General features: G+C 41.1%; 1 protein-coding gene across 3 annotated transcripts in view; it reads right to left on the reverse strand.

The window, feature by feature from the left end:
• CSMD2 (CUB and Sushi multiple domains 2) overlaps positions 1 to 18,536 on the reverse strand; it is a 1,275,366-nt gene that overhangs the window by 198,426 nt on the left and 1,058,404 nt on the right. For all 3 annotated transcript variants that reach the window (XM_089673879.1, XM_089673878.1, XM_089673880.1), the window contains one exon: positions 8,482 to 8,684. In XM_089673879.1, the coding sequence (XP_089530005.1) occupies positions 8,482 to 8,684 (203 nt within the window). The remainder of the gene's footprint in view (positions 1 to 8,481; positions 8,685 to 18,536) is intronic.

The following is an 18,536-nucleotide window of genomic DNA, read 5'->3' on the forward strand; positions in this document are numbered from 1 at the left end:
ACTGAAGACTTGAGATGGTATTAGCGCCACTATCCTAAAGGGCTTTCTGTCATGCTGTGAATTTGAGCTCTATAAAATATAATTAAAGCGGTAGTGAAGTCTCCTAGAAAAAAACCTGCAGGTTTAACCGCTTACCTACTGGGCTAATTCTGATATTTCTGCATTTTTTTGCTAGAAAATTACTTAGAACCTCCAAAAATGTATATATATTTTTAAGCAGAATCCCTAGAGAATAAAATGGGGGGTGTTATAATTTTTTATGCCACACAATATTTCCGCAGCGGCTTTTCAAACACAAAAGAAAATAAATTTTAATGAATTTTAATAGACACAGTATAGTACAAAATTGTTTATAAAATACAATGTTGTTACCAAACATGTCACACTTTTAAATTGTGCACACCTGTGAAATGGTGACAAACTATGTTGCATTGAATTATACATAGGCAACACTTTAAAAGCCTTTACAGGGGTAGTAGTTTAGAGTTAAACAGGAGCTCTGGGGCTAGAATTATTGCTCTCACTCTAACATTCGCGGTGAAATCTCACATGTGTGGGGCGAATGCCGTTTACCTATTCTTGCAGGACCGACACTGGAGTTTGTCTTTGCATGTCAAGCATGGGGAGGACAGGGGTGCTTTTAAAAAAGTAATCCAGTGGCTGTATAGCTGCTAGGATTACTTTTACAATGAAGGGAATCATCAGATGTAAAAAATTATACTGAGTTCATGATTGTAGCCTCAACCATGATCCCAGTACTACCATCTCAATACCATGATGTGTATGTACAAACAGACATATTGAGGTGATTAAGTCATAATGTGCTAGTATGCACTGCATGCTAGTATATTATGACAAATTTGCCTACACTGGGAGCCCTCCAGCTCTGTGCTTTCACAACTTCCCCAGGTTCCTAGTGCCTCCATCTTCACTCAGTCTTCTTTCTACGTTCCATATCTTTGGCCACTTGAATGGCCAGGCACAGGAGTCACATCACTGCAGCACACAGATGGGATCATAAATGTGGTCTAAGTTGTCTCAGATCATATAACATTGACAGGCAGGGGGGCAATTATGACAGAAGAGACCACTAGGGTCTCTTTTGTTATAAAAACCCTGCCTGTCAGCAGTTTTTGAAATTTAGTCTTTACTACCACTGACAAAATGGAACTCCTAGATTGTAAGCTCAAAAGAGCAGGGCCCTCGATCCCCTCATGTTTTGCATTGTATTGGTATTGTTCCATCACATGTTCTGTCCCCCTTTGTAATGTACAGCGCTGAGTGAACCATTGGCGCTTTATAAATACTGTATAATAATAATTTGCAAAAAATTATGTTTTTTTACAAATACTGCAAATTGCATTCTAATAGCATGAATACATTGATTTACAGCCAAATAATTACTGCGGCTATATTATTTTCAATAAAAACAAAGTTGCTGTAATAGTATGAATTGTAGATAAAATATAACCACTGATGCATTATGTCCAAATTAAGAGAACAGATGAATAACTGTAATTTCCAGCCAAAATAAAATCAATGCTACTAAAATCTAATTACAGTATGTTTTTTTAGGTGTTACTTGATGTTACCATATTTTCTTTAGCTCCGAGGGTATCTCCTATAGTATCTGGTTCCTGACCTGTAGCCTTCAGCCGGCAAATGATGGAGACCATTCTTTAAGGTGGTGCACCTTGGTACAATCCCTGCAGTGATTTTTTGAGCTACCAACAAGCAGTATCTGCTTAACAGTGGTAAAGTCATCACAGTTGCAGCAGCTCACCGATCCTGACGCCCAGCAAACGTTATTCAGCACACTTGTCTGTCTCCGGTCCTCAGGAACCAGGTGGTTCAGTCCCCAGCACTCTAGTTCTCAAATGCTCAGTCCTCAGCACTCTGGTTTTCAGAGGCTCAGTCCTTGGCACTTTCTCAGGGGCTGGTCTCTGCATACATTTGCACACAAGAGTGTACAGCTCTGGTCCCCACACAGCAAGGCCCACTTCCTCTCTTCAAAGCCCAGGAAACACCTCTCCTCTCCTCATTTTTCTGGCTTGTGTGGTTCACAGAAGCTTTCACTTCTACAGTGCAGCACTCCTTGTGAACTACATTTCCCAGGATCCCACGTGGCTGCATCATTCATTCCTGTTAACAACTAGCAGGTATTACTGCCAGCTCCTTTAATTATTCAGTTGTAAGCTGCTGGATAGGAGGGCCACCCACGAAATGAAGTTTGTGGAACCAGCTGAAATTTGCATAGTGGCCAACTTTAGTAAAGTCAAACAGAGTAACTGACAAGAATGAAGCATTGTAGTGCACTGTATTTAGGTACCTATTCTGGATTGAGATCTTGGTATGGAAGGCCACATAGTAAAAAAAAATTAATGTATAAATGCGTCTGTTATTTGTTAGTGCATTGCTTTTAAAAGGAAATTAAAGGAGAATTCTGTTAAGCAGACCACATACTATAGTGTTTTTTTTTATAAACTTAAAGTAGTTTTTATGAAAGAAAAAAATGTCTTATGATGTAGAGATCAGAAGTTGGAATGTTTGGTTCTAAGCATCATTAGAAAACGAATAAGCTAGGCGCCAGCCCAAAATTTGTGTGTGCCTGATTTTGGATTGAAAATTAGTTGTCTCATGTTGCAAAGATGTGATGGTGTTCCTCTTTTTCATGTAGTGATTTCAGCTCCTCATTGTAAACCAACAGGCTGCTTTTTAATGAGGTCAGACTCCTTTCAATGTCCAACCTATCTAAATTTGAACAATTTATATATATTTTTTACAGTGTACATCGGAACAAAAATGTACATTTAGGATATGTGTGTGTATTGCTTATGTCATATACCTGCTTTAATTTCTATGCATTCCAGGACAATGTAATTTCACTGGTGACTATGGACAGCTCTGATTTTTCTATTCTCCCTATACCATAAATCAGCTTCTTTGTGATGCAGAATACCGTATAAACCTGACACACTAGGAAATAAGGAGTTATCATGATCAGCAGAGCAGCATCAATGACCCTGTACAGCAGCTTGGAGCTATTTTAGCAGGCGGATAATGCATTTCACCTCCATCTGCAGTGTCTTTTCATGTGGGCATAGATTCAATTTATGAGAGACAATTCTGCACCGTAATGTTGGCATTGAGAAAAAACGAGCGATAGGGAACAATCATCTCCAACTTTCTGCTTGCTATCATTTCTACATTACAAGGTGCAGGCTTAGCGGGGAGGGGAGCCTGTCAGAGGCTAAACGCCTGATTAGCTTTCTAATCTAATCTGATATTAGAGAAACATTATTTTCTCGCTGTTTCAAGAGGCCTCTGCGTTTTTTATGGTCTTCTGGGAGAAGGAGACACTTGATGGCAATAAGTTCATGAATATAATTTGAGCGAAGAGCATTTCTTATGCATTATAACAGCAAGGGGGATGTGTTATTACAAACATTATACACAAGGGAATAAATGTGTACAGTACATATGTATGTACACAATCGCACCATTAAACACTTAAAATTTGTTGTCTGTTTTTGGGACACACAAATGTGTGGTGTTACCCCCTTAAGAGCCTCTGAGTATTTTTAAGTTCCCTGTCTGTTCTGAGCCTGCTTTGAAAGTACAGCCCCTGCTGACACCACCGTGAAACTTTGACAAGGAGAACTCCCTGGCTTTGAGCCATAAAATAAACACACAGTTTAAGGTGAGCAAATATTCTAATTGTATTGAGGGCAGAGTATAAAGAGTGCAAGCACAATAAGAATGACAGTAGATGTGAATAAATAAAAAAACAGGCAATCTAAAAGGTTCAACAAAGTAATAAGGCACAGAAGCACTTTAAGCAAACCAAGGTGGCCTGCAGGAGCAGAATTTACACATCAATTCCAGCTTCTGAGATATCTCTCCCCAAGTGTGCTGAAGTGAACTATCAAGATGTCAGGCTAACTCCCTTTTGGGTTCACAGTTGCTGGTAACTGGGTTTAACTCTTGAGATGAATACTTTTGTTATAAGCAGTCCACTTTGATATCTCATTAAAGAATGGTGACAAATCTTCTGCGAGCTTGATGGGGCCCTAGTTCGTGCACATTACAGTTCAGATCCCTTCTTGTGTAAGAGCAAGAAATCTTTAGGATGATATAACCATAGAAAGATTCCCCTTTGAGTGATGTTGAAACTGGGTAAGATCTCCCCAACACAAAGGATGAAGGCAAGAATTGGATAAAATTGAACAAAGGGGAGAAAGCAGACTTCAGCAGAGGTTGAACCCCTAACGATGGTAAACTAGTCTGGTGAAACAAGTTCCTTTGGAGCTGTAAAAGGTTTGAAATGAGATACTAGTGTAATCCTGTCTGCAGTTAGTACATGCTGTGGCCAGAGTCCTGCAGTTTCAGGATTTTAGTGAGACACTAAAGCAATAGGCTGTAATATTGGATGGGCTAGGCAGTCTGGGTGCCTATAGTGTGATAATCTGTGGTGTAATGTGTACTGAACTGAACAACTGAAATTAACACAGTCACTTGCAATGTGTGATAATATGGGTTATGAAACCCTTTCACCCAGTTTGTAGCCTTTGCAGCGTAAAAGGTAGTCTCTGTGGGTGTGTGGGGGGAGAAGGGAGTGGTCTCTTGGTCCCTCTATTAAGAAGCAATATTGATGACAGCACTACGATCCACCTGCCTGTGGGATTGATTGTCCTGCTCGTCAGCCATACCAGTGGTCTGCAGTTCTTCTTTCCTTCTCCACGAAGTGGCCCCATCCAGCCTGAATCCCTGATGTCCTGCACAGCCTCCCCCCACACACACACACCGATTCTCCACCTCCACTTGCATTTTTGAGTCACGTCCTTTTTTCATAGGAGCAAAACACACCAGAAATGCTTCAAAAACGCAGCAAAAACGTATATGCAGTTTTACTGTGTTTTTGCAACATAGCAGAGTCAAAGCAGCCTTATTTTAATTTAGGCCCATACCATTCCACCCTCAATTCACTACTTTGGTCCTTTAATCTAGACCCTCATCTAAAGTTGAACTCCAAGCAAACAGGTAAATACAGGGAGGTGTTTTACCTGTCAAAGGATCTGTATTGCTGTTCATCCAGCCTAAAGATTTATACAGCTTTGCCACACCACATCACCCCTTATGGTAGGGGAGGAGACCTGACATTTCTCTGCTGTAGCACATTAGCACTAACAGATCTGATCCCCAACCCAGCCTGTGACATGGCAGTATAAAGAGAAGCAACACACTGATGAATTAATCTCTCTATAATTCTGCTCTCTCCTCCTCTTAGCATGCTCCTTGCACTGCAGCACTTATTGAGCGAGCCAACTCATTTTTTTTTCAATTTTACTAGTAATGGCGGCAATCAGCGATTTATAGCAGGACTGCGGTGGACATTTTAACACTGGGGGGAACTGACTTGGAGTCACTGACATCCCCAGTGACACCAGTACAGTGATCAGTGCTAAAAAAAAGCACTGACACTGTACTAATGGCACTGGGCAAGAAAGGGTTAACATGAGGGGTGATAAAAGGGTTAACTGTGTGCTGGGAGTGTTTTACAAGGTGGTGGTGTGTGTGATTCACTGTAATCACACTGCTCTGGATGGCTGTGCTGTGCACAGCCATCCACAGCAGTATGCCCGAGCTGACAGAGAGGAGAGCTGTTAGTAAATAAAACAGTCCTATTCCCCGTCGGACATCCTCTGAAATCACCGGGTGCCGGTGAGTAATTACTGGCCGGGGCCCAGTGATTGACAGCCATGGCCTCAAATGGCTGCGTGGGTAGGGCGCGTGCCCCCTTCCCGTAAATGCAAAATGACATATATATATATATACACCGTATTTTCCGGCGTATAAGACGACTTTTTTTACTTAAAAACATACCCCAACAATTGGGGGTCATCTTATACGCCGGGTATAGAACCGCTGGATGTGCGGTAATACTGTACGGTAGCTTCAGCTACATACAGTGTACCGCGCTGAGCCAATCACGGCGAGCGATGTATTCCATTAATGAATACAGAGCCTGCTCGGATTGGCTGAAGTTGTGACATCATCAGCCCGCCCCTCTGACGCAGCCAATCCAAGAAGGCTCTGTATTCATTAATAGAATACATCACTTGCCATGATTGGCTCATATGACGTCCTCCCATTCTCCGCGCATGCGCGGTGATGCGCTGTGTCCCTCGGACACAGCGGATCACCGTTCACGGAAAGAGCCGAAGATGTCGGCTCGGTCATGTGATCAGCTGTGTCCAATCACAGCTGATCACATGTAAACAGGGAAATGACGGTTATCAGCATTTCTCTCCTCTAGAGCTGCCATGCTGACAGAGGAGAGGAGAGCCGGTAATCGGCTTTCCGCAGAGGGGACATGTACACTGATCATCAGCCCCAGCAGTGCCAGCTGTCAGTGTCCATCAGTGCCACATCAATGCCACATATCAGTGCCTACCAGTGCACATCAATGCCACATATCAGTGCCCATCTGAGCTGCCTTTCAGTGTCACCCATCAGTGTCAGTCAGTGCCACCTATCAATGCCACCTATCAGTGCCACTTATCAGTGCTGCCAATCAGTGCCACCCATCAGTGCTGCCTATCAGTGCCACCTATCAGTGCCAGCCAGTGCCACCTATCAGTGCCATCCAGTGCCACCTAACAGTGCCAGTCAGTGCTGCCTATCAGTGCTGCCTATCAGTGCCATATATCAGTGCCATGTATCAGTGCTGCCTTTCAGTGCCCATCGGTGATGCCTGTCAATGCCCATCAGTGCCACCTACCAGTGCCTCCTCATCAGTGCCCATCAGTGCCACCTATTTCATATGGGTACAGTGTTGCATGACCACGCAATTGTCATTCAAAGTGTGACAGCGCTGAAAGCTGAAAATTGGCCTGGGCAGGAAGGGGGTATAAGTGCCCTGTAGGCAAGGGGTTAAATGGTGTTGCCTCAGAAGGGGGTAGTCTTATACGACAAGTATAGCCCAAAACCTATGTTTTAACTGGAAAATTAGGGGGTCGTCTTATACACCCAGTCGCCTTATATGCCGGTAAATACGGTATATATTTGTGATTTTGCACACCACTGCCACCCTGTGGCAGAATTTCTGCTATAGGGCGGTCGGCAAGTGATTAAAGACAAAATCAGTGTCACAGATGGACTTTATCTGTAGCTGGCAGTGGCAGGTTCACAGTTGCAGTGAGTGGAGGATGATAGATCCACACTCTGACAAATCCCATGGTGGAATTCCCCAGGCAATGGGGGGAGATAAAACACTGTGACAGTAGGCAGCCCAGCCCACACACACAGAGAACACCTGAACTGAACGATCCCACACAGTGACAGATCTGATACAATACATCACCAACACTGAGACAGATCAGCAGGTACAGAAGGCACTAGAAGAGCAGGCTGTGGGATCATGATGATGTCATCATTCACTGGCACATTGGATATGTGATGGATGGCCAGCCGGCCGGGTGGGTCACTGTCACACAGATACCGGATATCAGAGTCAGATATTACCTTCCTCTTCAGGCACAGCTCCACCTCCTCTGATGAATGGGAAGAGAAGGGCTGGAACTCTACAGTGATCAGCAGCTGCCAGCTGGCTTGCAGTAAGGGACTGAGTCTGAGAGGAAAACTGGAAGGAGTGGCAGCTCAGCTTCTACATTGGCCCCAGAACCCGGGCATCTTTCTATGTCCTTCTCTGTACTCTCCTCCTCACTGCCGCCCCTCCCCTCAGCTGGAGAACCATTTATGATGTGGTGCCATCCCACACAGAGAAAGTGCCGGCTTGTGCTGTGCCCAGGCACCCATAGGTGGCAGTGCACCCTAGGCGGCCGCCTAGTTTGCCTAGTTGAAGCACCAGCCCTGAAAATAACATTGCTTCTGATGGTGCCTGTTCACATATGTCTACTGCACTTGCAGTGCGGATTCAGTACAGATTGAAAAAGAGTCCTGTACGATTTCTGAGCAGTGTGGTCTGGTTCAGGTGTGGAATATAGGCTATTGACTTCTATGGGAACCGTTTCTAAACCACACATGTGTGGACAGGATAATCCTGACCTGAACCTGTGATGAGCCTGATGTTAATGTGACCTGAACTGTTGAACAACTAACTGTTAAACTTGAGTTTTAATCTGCACCATATGTGTGTGAATCAGCTCTAAATAAATATAGAGGTGCATAACTGTGTCTGTTATATTTGCTTGTAGTATCGCTTTAAGATCTGCTGTCTAGCTGGGTTTCATTAGCACAGTTTAATGTGACTAGGCAATCAGTAAAAAAATATATATCTTTAGCATATAATTCTTGATTAGATGCAGAAGATCATTTCCACATGTGTGACAATGCTGTGATGCCTGCTGTTCTTCGACCTCACAAGAGACTGCTGGGGCTTTGGCTGAATCAGGTCCAATAAGTAGTAGAATCTGAATGTTATGATTGGATACCAGGATATAAAACCAAGATATATCTTACCTGAGTAGTGAATAGAGAACCCTTGTTTGCTGGTAAAGAAATCTGTGTTGAACTGGAGAGTGACAGAATTGAAGGTGCTGTGTATGTCAGGGGGTAAAATGGAACCACTGAGCTCCTTCATGAGAATTCCACTCTCTATTGAGCCATCCCATATCTTCAACACATCATGAACTTCTTCTGTGTGGAAAACTGTGAAGTGTAATCTAGGACAAAAAAGTTAAAGTATTAGTGAACGATAAAGTACACAGTGTGCCTGAAAGCATATTTATTAAACAAAATTCAGCATTAAATCCTTATATAATAAATGTATTCTATTCTAATTGTCTGTATATTAAACAATAATTCATCAACATCAGAGAATAAATGATTTTGCACTATTTAACCAATGAGCTTCTACGCATTTACCCCTTTGTGAACAAAGAAAGGTTTACATTTAAGATATACTGTATCTAAAGCCACAGCTTTTATTTATTTTTTTATTTCAATATGTTTTTATTGATTAAAGAAAAGTACATTCTAAATGGGTGTCTGCCCCAGACAATACTTGAGGGTCAGAGTAGACAGAAAGTAATTACAGCCCTTCAGCCTGAAGGTAAAAAACAGAAGACATGGGATCTGCAGAACATAAAAAAAAACAAAATTATGCAGTACAAAGTAAGGCAGAAACACAAGGTAAAGTCAATGTCTTGTAAACCAATTGGTCCACGGCTTCCATGAATTCTCGAATTTTGAGAAATTGTCACTCCTCAAGGCCAAAATTCGTTCATATAGGTAGTGAGACTTAAATATAGTAATAGTTTTTGATAGATTAGGTGCTAAACTTTGCTTCCAGTATCTGGTAAAAGTGATCCTGGCAGCTTAAGCCAGCCATAGACGGTTTAAATCTCAGCTGGTTCAGCAAGAACTGGCCAAGATTCAAACCATGTATGGGCAGGCTGAATTGATAAACTTGATAAAATTGATAAGTCGATAAACTTAGGTACAACCAGCCTTTTGGATTTGCGATTATTGCTAGCAGCTATTATAGCTGCTAGCAGTAGTCACTGTGTTCTCCTGACGGGGATGGCACACAATAACTCCATGGGAGGGATTCCCCCATCAGCACTGACTGTGTTGATTGTAAGAAAGAAAATCACTCTGTATATGGTTGGCTTAAAAGTATGTGTGTCACTACTGTGTAGAGTATGGCTGTAAACTTATCAATTGACAAATTCAAGATAGCAAGGGTGTAGGGGACACCAGGACTCCAGTCACTTCTGATGTAATTTGGAAGATTTTCCTCCAGAAGCTGGTTATGCGTTTGCAAATTCAAAGAATATGGAACAGATTGCCAAGCTTTTTAGTTTTTAATACATTAGGATAGAGTGAAAACCCTTGTCAGGTTGTTTGTCCCATTTGGAAGATTTGTCTTTTGTCCCGTAGACACAGCAGGAAGTGTAAGGAAATATCTCCTAAACGTGAGGGAAGGCTTGTCTTAAACAGCTGTCACCAAGTGTCTATATTAAAAGATTTCCCCTCTATTCCTGTGCCAGCGACAGCACAACATTGTCAATTTTCCCTAGCTTTCCGTGCCAGTAGCTGTGGTTACAAGGACAAATAGTCTCCTCAACATCTAGCAATAAAAACCTGGCTGACAGGATTGCTAACCTTTTCTCACTCTATCCAAAATAACAAAAAAAAATACATATACTTCAACGTAGAATGGTGGCCAGGCTATGGATATTCCAATGATTACATTCTTAACAAGAGGTGGATAACTTTAAAACAAGTTATCTACCTCTTATCTACCCCACAATAACAACTTTACTGCTTTTAGTGTGAATTTAGAGGATGTATTGCTGTATTCTGACTCAAGCTATAGAGGACAGTGAGGATTTATTTTAAAGCTATTTACTATTTGTTAAGAATCACTTCTAGGAACCCTGCCTTACATTGGAGTGTCTCTATTCTAAATTTAGTGTTGCAGTTGGACTGTAGCCAGTCTAATCTTTATTTGCTTACCTCTTCTGTGTTTATTTGGTTTCCCTTAGGCCCTGGACATTGACTGCTTCTACCTGCTGCTGTTGAGTCTTCTCCAGTAGTGAGCATTAAGAAGATATAATGTAAGGGGTCATGAATACTAATTGGGTAGAGCTGGGCAGAAGCTGTTGCCAGTGAACATTGCAAGAAGTTCTAATTGCTCATCAACTAAGGTACCAGTGGCTGCTTGCATAGGGTCAAGGATCCTAGAATTTACTGTGAGAAAGAGGTAGATCCAGGGGCGGACTGACCATTTGGAAACTCGGGCACTGCCTGAGGGCCCGGGGTCAGTAGGGGGCCCCATGAGATGCCCCTGGTACCTTTTTCATTTTTCATTTTTGAGTTTGGGCAAGGACACAGGGGCCCCATGATCCCCTATTGCCCGGGGGCCCCATGAGTTGTCAGTCCGCCCCTGGGTAGATCCAAATTGACCTACAGACATTGATTGCTCTCATAGAATCCCTGATCTGCTTGGGCATGTTTAAAGCACGAACTTCATTATTGTTACTAGAAGACAAGCTGGTTTTATTATATTTGGGCATTCTGTGCCCTAACCCTCTATCTAGAATTAATTGAGGCTAAATAAACCTTACAAAGATGAAAGTGACTACAGCTCAACTTTCTTTTGTAACCCACAAAAAGTTCTGCACTGAGAAGTGAAATGCTGGACTGTCTCACCATCTAGGGGGGTCATCCTCAACCACTCAGATGGGAGGATCGCTGCATCCATAAATATTCAAATGTCAATATCCTGGTCAGAGGTATGTTTTAATACACCTCTATTGATTTGTCAGTATCTGTGCTGAATTCACAGTTATAGTTTTTTGGGGGAAGACAATCATGGTTTGTTTTGACAGCTATTTAAATTTTTATGAAGTGTAAGGGCAAGAATAGGTGGAAAAAAGTTTGACTAATTTCACTAATGATAGCTTTCACGCCATAGAAAAAACACAGTAATAAATTTGCAGTCAAACTGACATTGCGTGAGCAATCTCTCTTTTTATAGTCTTACCTCAATTTTCCTGTTAAAGATATTTTGCATATTATTTTTTTTAAATCTGATGCTACATAAAAACCAAAAACCAAAAGCATGCATAAAAATTATAAAACAATGGCAAAATAATACCTAAGGCTAGGTTCACACCTATACAGTTTGCATTTGATCCATTTCTGCAGTGCTTTTTGCGGTGCGTTTTGCGTTTTTGCTGTGCTTTTGATGTGTTTTACATTTTTTTTCTTGCTGCTAGGCAGATTAAAACACAAAGCACATAAAAAATGCAGCAAAAATGCACTACATGCATTGAAGTCTATAGAACAAAAACCGCAAATTTTTGCGATCACAAACGTTCCTGACCCTTTCCAAAAAAATGCACCGGATGAAAACGATGATGTGAACGTGTCCCATAGGAAATCATGTTAAATGGGCTGTAGTGCGTTTCTCCAAAACGCTGTGAAAAATGCTTAGGTGTGAGCCTAGGGTACAAAGAAAAGGGGGTAGTGTTGTTAATTAAGGCTAATTAGGGATACTTAAACTGAGGTTAAATAGGAAAAACTTTAACAAAGCAAAATTGAATGCTGCTTCACAGACTTACTTACTAAACTAAGTGAACAATGATGTTGCAAAGGACAAATTTTTTTACTCCTTTAGTTAATTAACCCCTATGAGTAAATCAAATGTTAACTCATAAGCTGATGATTGGTGCAATGTATTTATGAATGAAAAATATAACAGCTATTATGTTCTTCAATTGCAAAGAAGCAACTGTCAGTGCTCCTGCAGCCCACAACTGGGGTTATCTCAAAGTATCAGTCCACCTAATTTTCATCATTCTATTATAGGTATAACCTGGCAAATGTACTGTATTCAACCACTGGTACTTTTATCTCTTGTATGGAGAGATTTTCCCATCTAAGTTCTTGGTCCTGTTCTCACCCACCTTGAAGCCTTATTTCTTGTGCTAACATGTGGTTTCTTCTATTCTTTGTTGAATTCTCCATAATACAAATTTAGTGAAAATGCAGTAGTAGAGATTGGATCCCCATGGTGTGCAGACTAAGTACAGAAATTTCTCCACACAGTGTAACAGAAAATGTATAAGAAACCATTGAGTGAATTAATGCTCCAGGATCTACCAAAACTGAAATGGTCTGGATTGACCTTATTCCCTGAAATGCACTTCCTATTGCTCTGATATAATCAGATAAACCTATTCTATTATCTTGGCGACAGTTTGGCCATAAAAAACATAGACTAAACAAATTGCACATTGTCCCTGCATATGAGATGTCAGGTAACTAAAATAAAAAAACAAAACAAATCTAAGCAGTTATAAATAACTGCAAAGCAATAACCAGAAAACTGGTTTTCTGGATAAAGGATACTTATTTAGAAGAAAATAACTTTAATTTAATAGGAGATTTTATTGGTATAAAGTCTTATATATTTGACAGGTATCTCAGTATTTACTAATTATTTGGTAACTAAAATAGAACACGTGTTTAAAAAATAAATATATATATATATATATATATATATATATATATATATATTGTACAGCTATAAATATACACTTTACTACTACTAAAGATGTAGAAATAATACCTACTGTATATATCTAAGTTTCTGCTAGCCTTGCCTCTTAGTTTTGTCAGACTTTACAACATAACGTCTTTCAAAGATTCCCTGGTTTTTCGCTAACACTGGTGGTACCCTTCATTTCTTCATTTCTTTGTCCAAATCATAAAGCAACAACTTGCTTGGTTTGAGCACTTTTGTTCATAGAAAACAGGCTTTGGCAAAGCTGACAATGAATTTGAAATCTGTTTGTGTTAATGTCTAAAATCGTGAAGAAAAGCCTACCGAAATTCTGGAGACTTTTTTGTAGTAATCTTTTAGTCTAGGTTCATACTAGTAGTGGCTGCATAATCATATGGTTTTCAGTGCATTTTTGTAGCTTGCAATTACACACATTTTGGATGTGTTGTCATGCTATATGAAGAAGCCTGGTTGTTGAAGTGACTGTAAAGGAAAAAAAAATAACAATCATCTCTATACTTACCTGCTCTGTGTAATGGAATTGCACAGAGTGCACCTGAACTTCCTCTTCTCTGGTCCCCCGCTGGTGTTCCTGCTCCTTCTGTCTGTCCAATGCCCCCATGGGAAGCCGCTTCCCATAGGGGCACTTATGCATGCACGCTTCTGAGCCCCGCTGCTGCATTCATTGGTGTAGATAGAATTGGCCCCGCCCCCCGCTCCCTTCTCACTGGCTTTACTTGACAGCAGCGGTAGCCAATGGCTTCTGGAGCCCCAACAAAGCCAGTGAGACACGGAAGTAAGGGGAGAGAAGAACTGCAGATGTGCACAACGCTGGATCAAATGAGGGCTTAGGTAAGTAAAAGGGGGGGCAAGGAGCCAAAACAGATGCGTAAACTCAGCAAGGAATGCATTAAGGTAAAAATGTTTAGCCTCTAGAACCACTTTAAACAAATACCCTGCCAAAAATGCACTATAAACACATGTACATGCACTCTATTGACGTCTTTAGGGCCAAAAACACACCTGCATATTCTAACAACCATGTTGCATTGATGTGAATGGGCACCATAGAGAATTATGTGATTTTCATCTTTGTGCATTGCAGCACGTCAGCAGATGCAGGAGGAATTGCATTAGTGTGAACAGGGCCCCACAGAGACTGCATCACAAAAGTCTCTTGGCATTTGCATCAGAATGTTGGCTTTATTACCTAACTCAAAATGATATAGATCAAAACTTTCAAATGATGTCAAATTTCTATGTTGTATACATTTATATAAACACCAGAATTTAAAATCTAATCTACATCAAATTTAACACATGCTCATGTCAACCACATATTTCATCATAAAGGTTTCATCATAGAGCTCCAGGTTTCGGTTTGTTGTTACGACTTGAGCTTTAATCCTCTGCTATGATCAGAACTAATTTGTAATAAAGTCTTAGGTATGGCTGGCTGATTTATTCCATTATGGCTAAAAATACAGGTTTTGTAAACCTCAGCTCATAATTATTATTATTGTGAAGTGTGACAGAAATCCTTTGGTAAAGGACAGTGGATTTAAGATGCTGGTTCTCATTTAGGTTGAACACAAGGTAGCTCTTTTGATGAAAGGCTTCCTAACATCACAAGAGAAATTAAAAAGCCATTGTGGTTGTGTGTTATTACACTCTGTCAAATCTTTGCCAGCTTTGCCATTGATTAGCATACATTGTACCCAGACATCCATTTGCATTTATATAGGACTTTTATCCAAAATTGCATCCAACTGCGCCGAACAATCTCAGACAGAGCAAAGGGGATTTCAGAGATCAGCTTTAGCATAGGCGGTGAAATGAAACCCGCAGATTCAAACAGACAGTCTGCCAACTACCTGCCCCCAGCCTGTCCCTTTCACCCTGGGTGATAGCGACACTTGGTCGTAAGGGAGCATCTGACCGACTCTGTCTTCAGTGGTGATGCATGACAGTGACAGAGTGAGAAGGGGCCCTGCACTGAACATGTGTCTCGTGTACTGTATATAATGACATTGATAGGCTAGGATGCTTCCACGCTGCAGACTGCACATTATCTATCTGTCTCTATTACTGCTGTGCACTGCTATGTCATGCCTATCCACAGTGCAAAGGAATTCAAAGTTTTTTTTACTAGTGTTCAATGACAATTTGGAGACAAATCTACATCTGCATACTTTGCATTGGATTCCTATCTATATATGTCCACCTTGATGCATAATAAAAGCTGTCTATCAGGTAAATTAACAATCACAAGGCAGAGACAACAAGTGTGATGGAAATTCAGACATGCATCTACCAAATCAGCCTTTTTGTTTTCACTTTACAACCATAACCATTGTACCCTGCATGGCACAGAAACCAGTTTTGGGCCACAGACATAAATATTATATATTTGTAAAGGAAGTCACAGATTGAAGAAGGTATTTAGAAGAACCGCCAAAAGATCCCTATGCACAATGACTGAGGTGAATTTACTAAAGGCAAACAGTCTGTGAATTTTGCAAGTACACTTAGGTGTTAGATGGGAATTCAATGCCAATATAATACCCCTTGCAGAACCTCATGCATAACAGGGGGTTTCTCCTAGTGACACATACAGTCCCAAATGAGTGAGTCCCAAGTAGGTAAGTGTCCTATAGGTGAAACAGCATAACACACTCAGAAAACTCTTCATGCAAGTGCTCCAAACTCTGTGTGAATCCACAGTGACAGGAGTGCCCCCTCACCTTCCTGCCCAGGCCCCTCAGGACCATTGAGCTAGATATGCCTCTTTAAGATCCTCCAAGAGGATGGAATCCTTCTTAGCTGGGGTAATGCAACTCTCTCCTCCTCTGATAGGTAAGTATCCAGACGCTGTCTCCTAATACTGGGACGAGTATCACTCCATATGCATCCCCAGTGAAGCAAAGAGATCCAACATAGTGTAAAATCATTTATTGCAAACCATCAAAATAAAAAGTGCTTACTCACATTGCATCAGATAACAATCGGCGTTTTCACCACACTAAGGGTGTACTGCATGTGTAGGCAATGCTGGGGTGCACCAAGATGGCGCCCACACCGGATATGATGTCACTACGTAAACTCCTTCGGCCCCTCCTACTGGTGCAATATCCCAGCTAAGAAGGATTCCATCCTCTTGGAGGATCTTAAAGAGGCATATCTAGCTCAATGGTCCTGAGGGGCCTGGGCAGGAAGGTGAGGGGGCACCCCTGTCACTGTGGATTCACACAGAGTTTGGAGCACTTGCATGAAGAGTTTTCTGAGTGTGTTATGCTGTTTCACCTATAGGACACTTACATACTTGGGTCTCACTCATTTGGGACTGTATGTGTCACTAGGAGAGACCCCCTGTTATGCATGAGGTTCTGCAAGGTGTATTATATTGGCATTAAATTTCCCATCTAACACCCATGTTTTTATTATTATGCTGTATGCACTACTATTAGACTCTGTTTTTTATTGTGTTTGGTGCCTAGGTTGTGGCGCCTGAGTGCTGGCTGCTTAACATGTAACTGGCTAATAGCACAGGAGTTATTATACTTATTATCTATTTGCAAGTGCACTTGCATTCATTTTGCTTAGAAAATGCAAATGTGGTGAAGCTTTACTTTGTAAAGAATAAAAAATGAGAATGAAAAATGAGAATGAGAAATAAAGAATGAAAATAAAAAAGCAGCATTTTGCCTGCACATGATTGGATGATGGAAATCAGTGGAGCTTTACCGCATTTACTAAGCTCCGGGGAAAATGAGTGCAACTGCGCTTGCAAAGTGCAGTCTATTTGCTCTTAGTAAATCCAACCAAATTGGGGTTGATATACTAAAACTGGAGAGTGTGAAATCTGGTGCAGCTCTGCATAGAAAATAATCAACTTCCTGTTTTTATTGTCAAAACTTAATTGAACAAGCTGAAATTAGAAGCTGATTGGCTGCCATGCACAGCTGCACCAAATTATGCATTGCCATCTTTAGTAAATCACCCCCATTGTGTCATAATATGATCACAGTGGCTTAATGTTCAGGTTTTTGCCCCATGTAGACACCCATACAGCTTCATCTGGGTGTAACAGTAGAGCTCAGACAGGCACCCCTTCTATCTCCAAACATTGTTGATTGCATCTGTACCTGAACAGTGGTATATAGCCACCTTAAAGTTTTACAGACTTAAACTATCTCTGGAAGCTGAATCCCTATAATAGAGTTATCTATAATTAGACTAATAATATATATATGCTTCCCGTGGTCCTCCACAGTCACTCTGAGAATAATAGGGGAGCCATGGGACTGAAGATGCAGTGATGGTACATGAGAGACTAGTGCAAATGAACTACTACTTCTGGCAGACATCAGAATACATATAAAATGAGTATGGGTGAGTGCCTAGATGAATCATAATTCTCTTAGAATTATGTCATTACACTTAGCCTGATTGTACAGGGTCTTAGGCCAGTTTCCCAATGCATAGCAGAACTAAGCATAGCCCAGTCTAATAGCTCACAGGAGTGTGGAGCTTGCTCTGTTACACTGCCAAAAGGCAAATTGATTTATTTGTACCAAGGATACTAATCTGTAAATTAAATTGGTTCATAAAAAAGCGTGCTTGTGACTGTTCTGAACAAAGGTTTTACATTAAGTCTAGGGGTTAGGCTTTAAAGAAAGTATTTTGTGAGATAAACATTGGGCTACCACAGTCGACCAGTTCCTAGTTGCTTGGCTGTCATACTGACCCTCTTATTTCAGTAACTTCCGAGCCAAGTCAAGAATTCTGAGTTGTTGCATTCATATCCCAGTGATGCAATGTAGTGAAAATGGAGACTGCCAGGTAGCTAGCATTTTCAGAAAGGGCTCAGTATTGTCAGCCCTGTATGTCTTTCATGAAAAAAATCCTTCAAATAGACTGCTCTTCACAGTATTTGGACCTGGCCATTGGCTGCTAGAACCAAGCACTACATTTTTGGAGGCCCACATACACCCTTGTACTTGGAAGCCTCTCGAGTGGCAGGACAATACAGAGAAAGTAAGTAAGGTGTGTTCGGGTTGGGATTAAAGAGACTGGACAAAGTATGCATGTTAGCTCACAACCAGATCAACTATCATTTTTCACATGTCTTCTAAATATACTGCAGACTCTAATATACATTATTCTGTTTTGCGCCACCTTCATTGTGAACCTTCATTGTGTGTAGTTAGCTTGGAGAAAGAGAGAGTAGCACCAATGAAAATGGTGGCCAGTGTTACACAGGATTAGATGTAAAGTCACTCAGAAGATGACAATTCCTCAAAACTATAGCTAGCAAAGAAGCCAGACAATTAAGGTAAAAAGTGTAGCTATTCAGTAGACAAAATGGTTCCTTAGATGTAACCTGGTATCAACATTTCTTACCAAAGTGACAATTAGGCACAATATCTGCATCCAAGGCTGCCTTTAAACATTACGAAGCTATCTTACAGGCTGTGCACAAATAAGAAGCTTCATTTCT

Source organism: Staurois parvus, unplaced genomic scaffold, assembly GCF_062004578.1.
Source record: "Staurois parvus isolate SC_StPar_1 unplaced genomic scaffold, SC_StPar_1.0 ptg000145l, whole genome shotgun sequence".
Lineage (NCBI taxonomy): Eukaryota > Metazoa > Chordata > Amphibia > Anura > Ranidae > Staurois > Staurois parvus.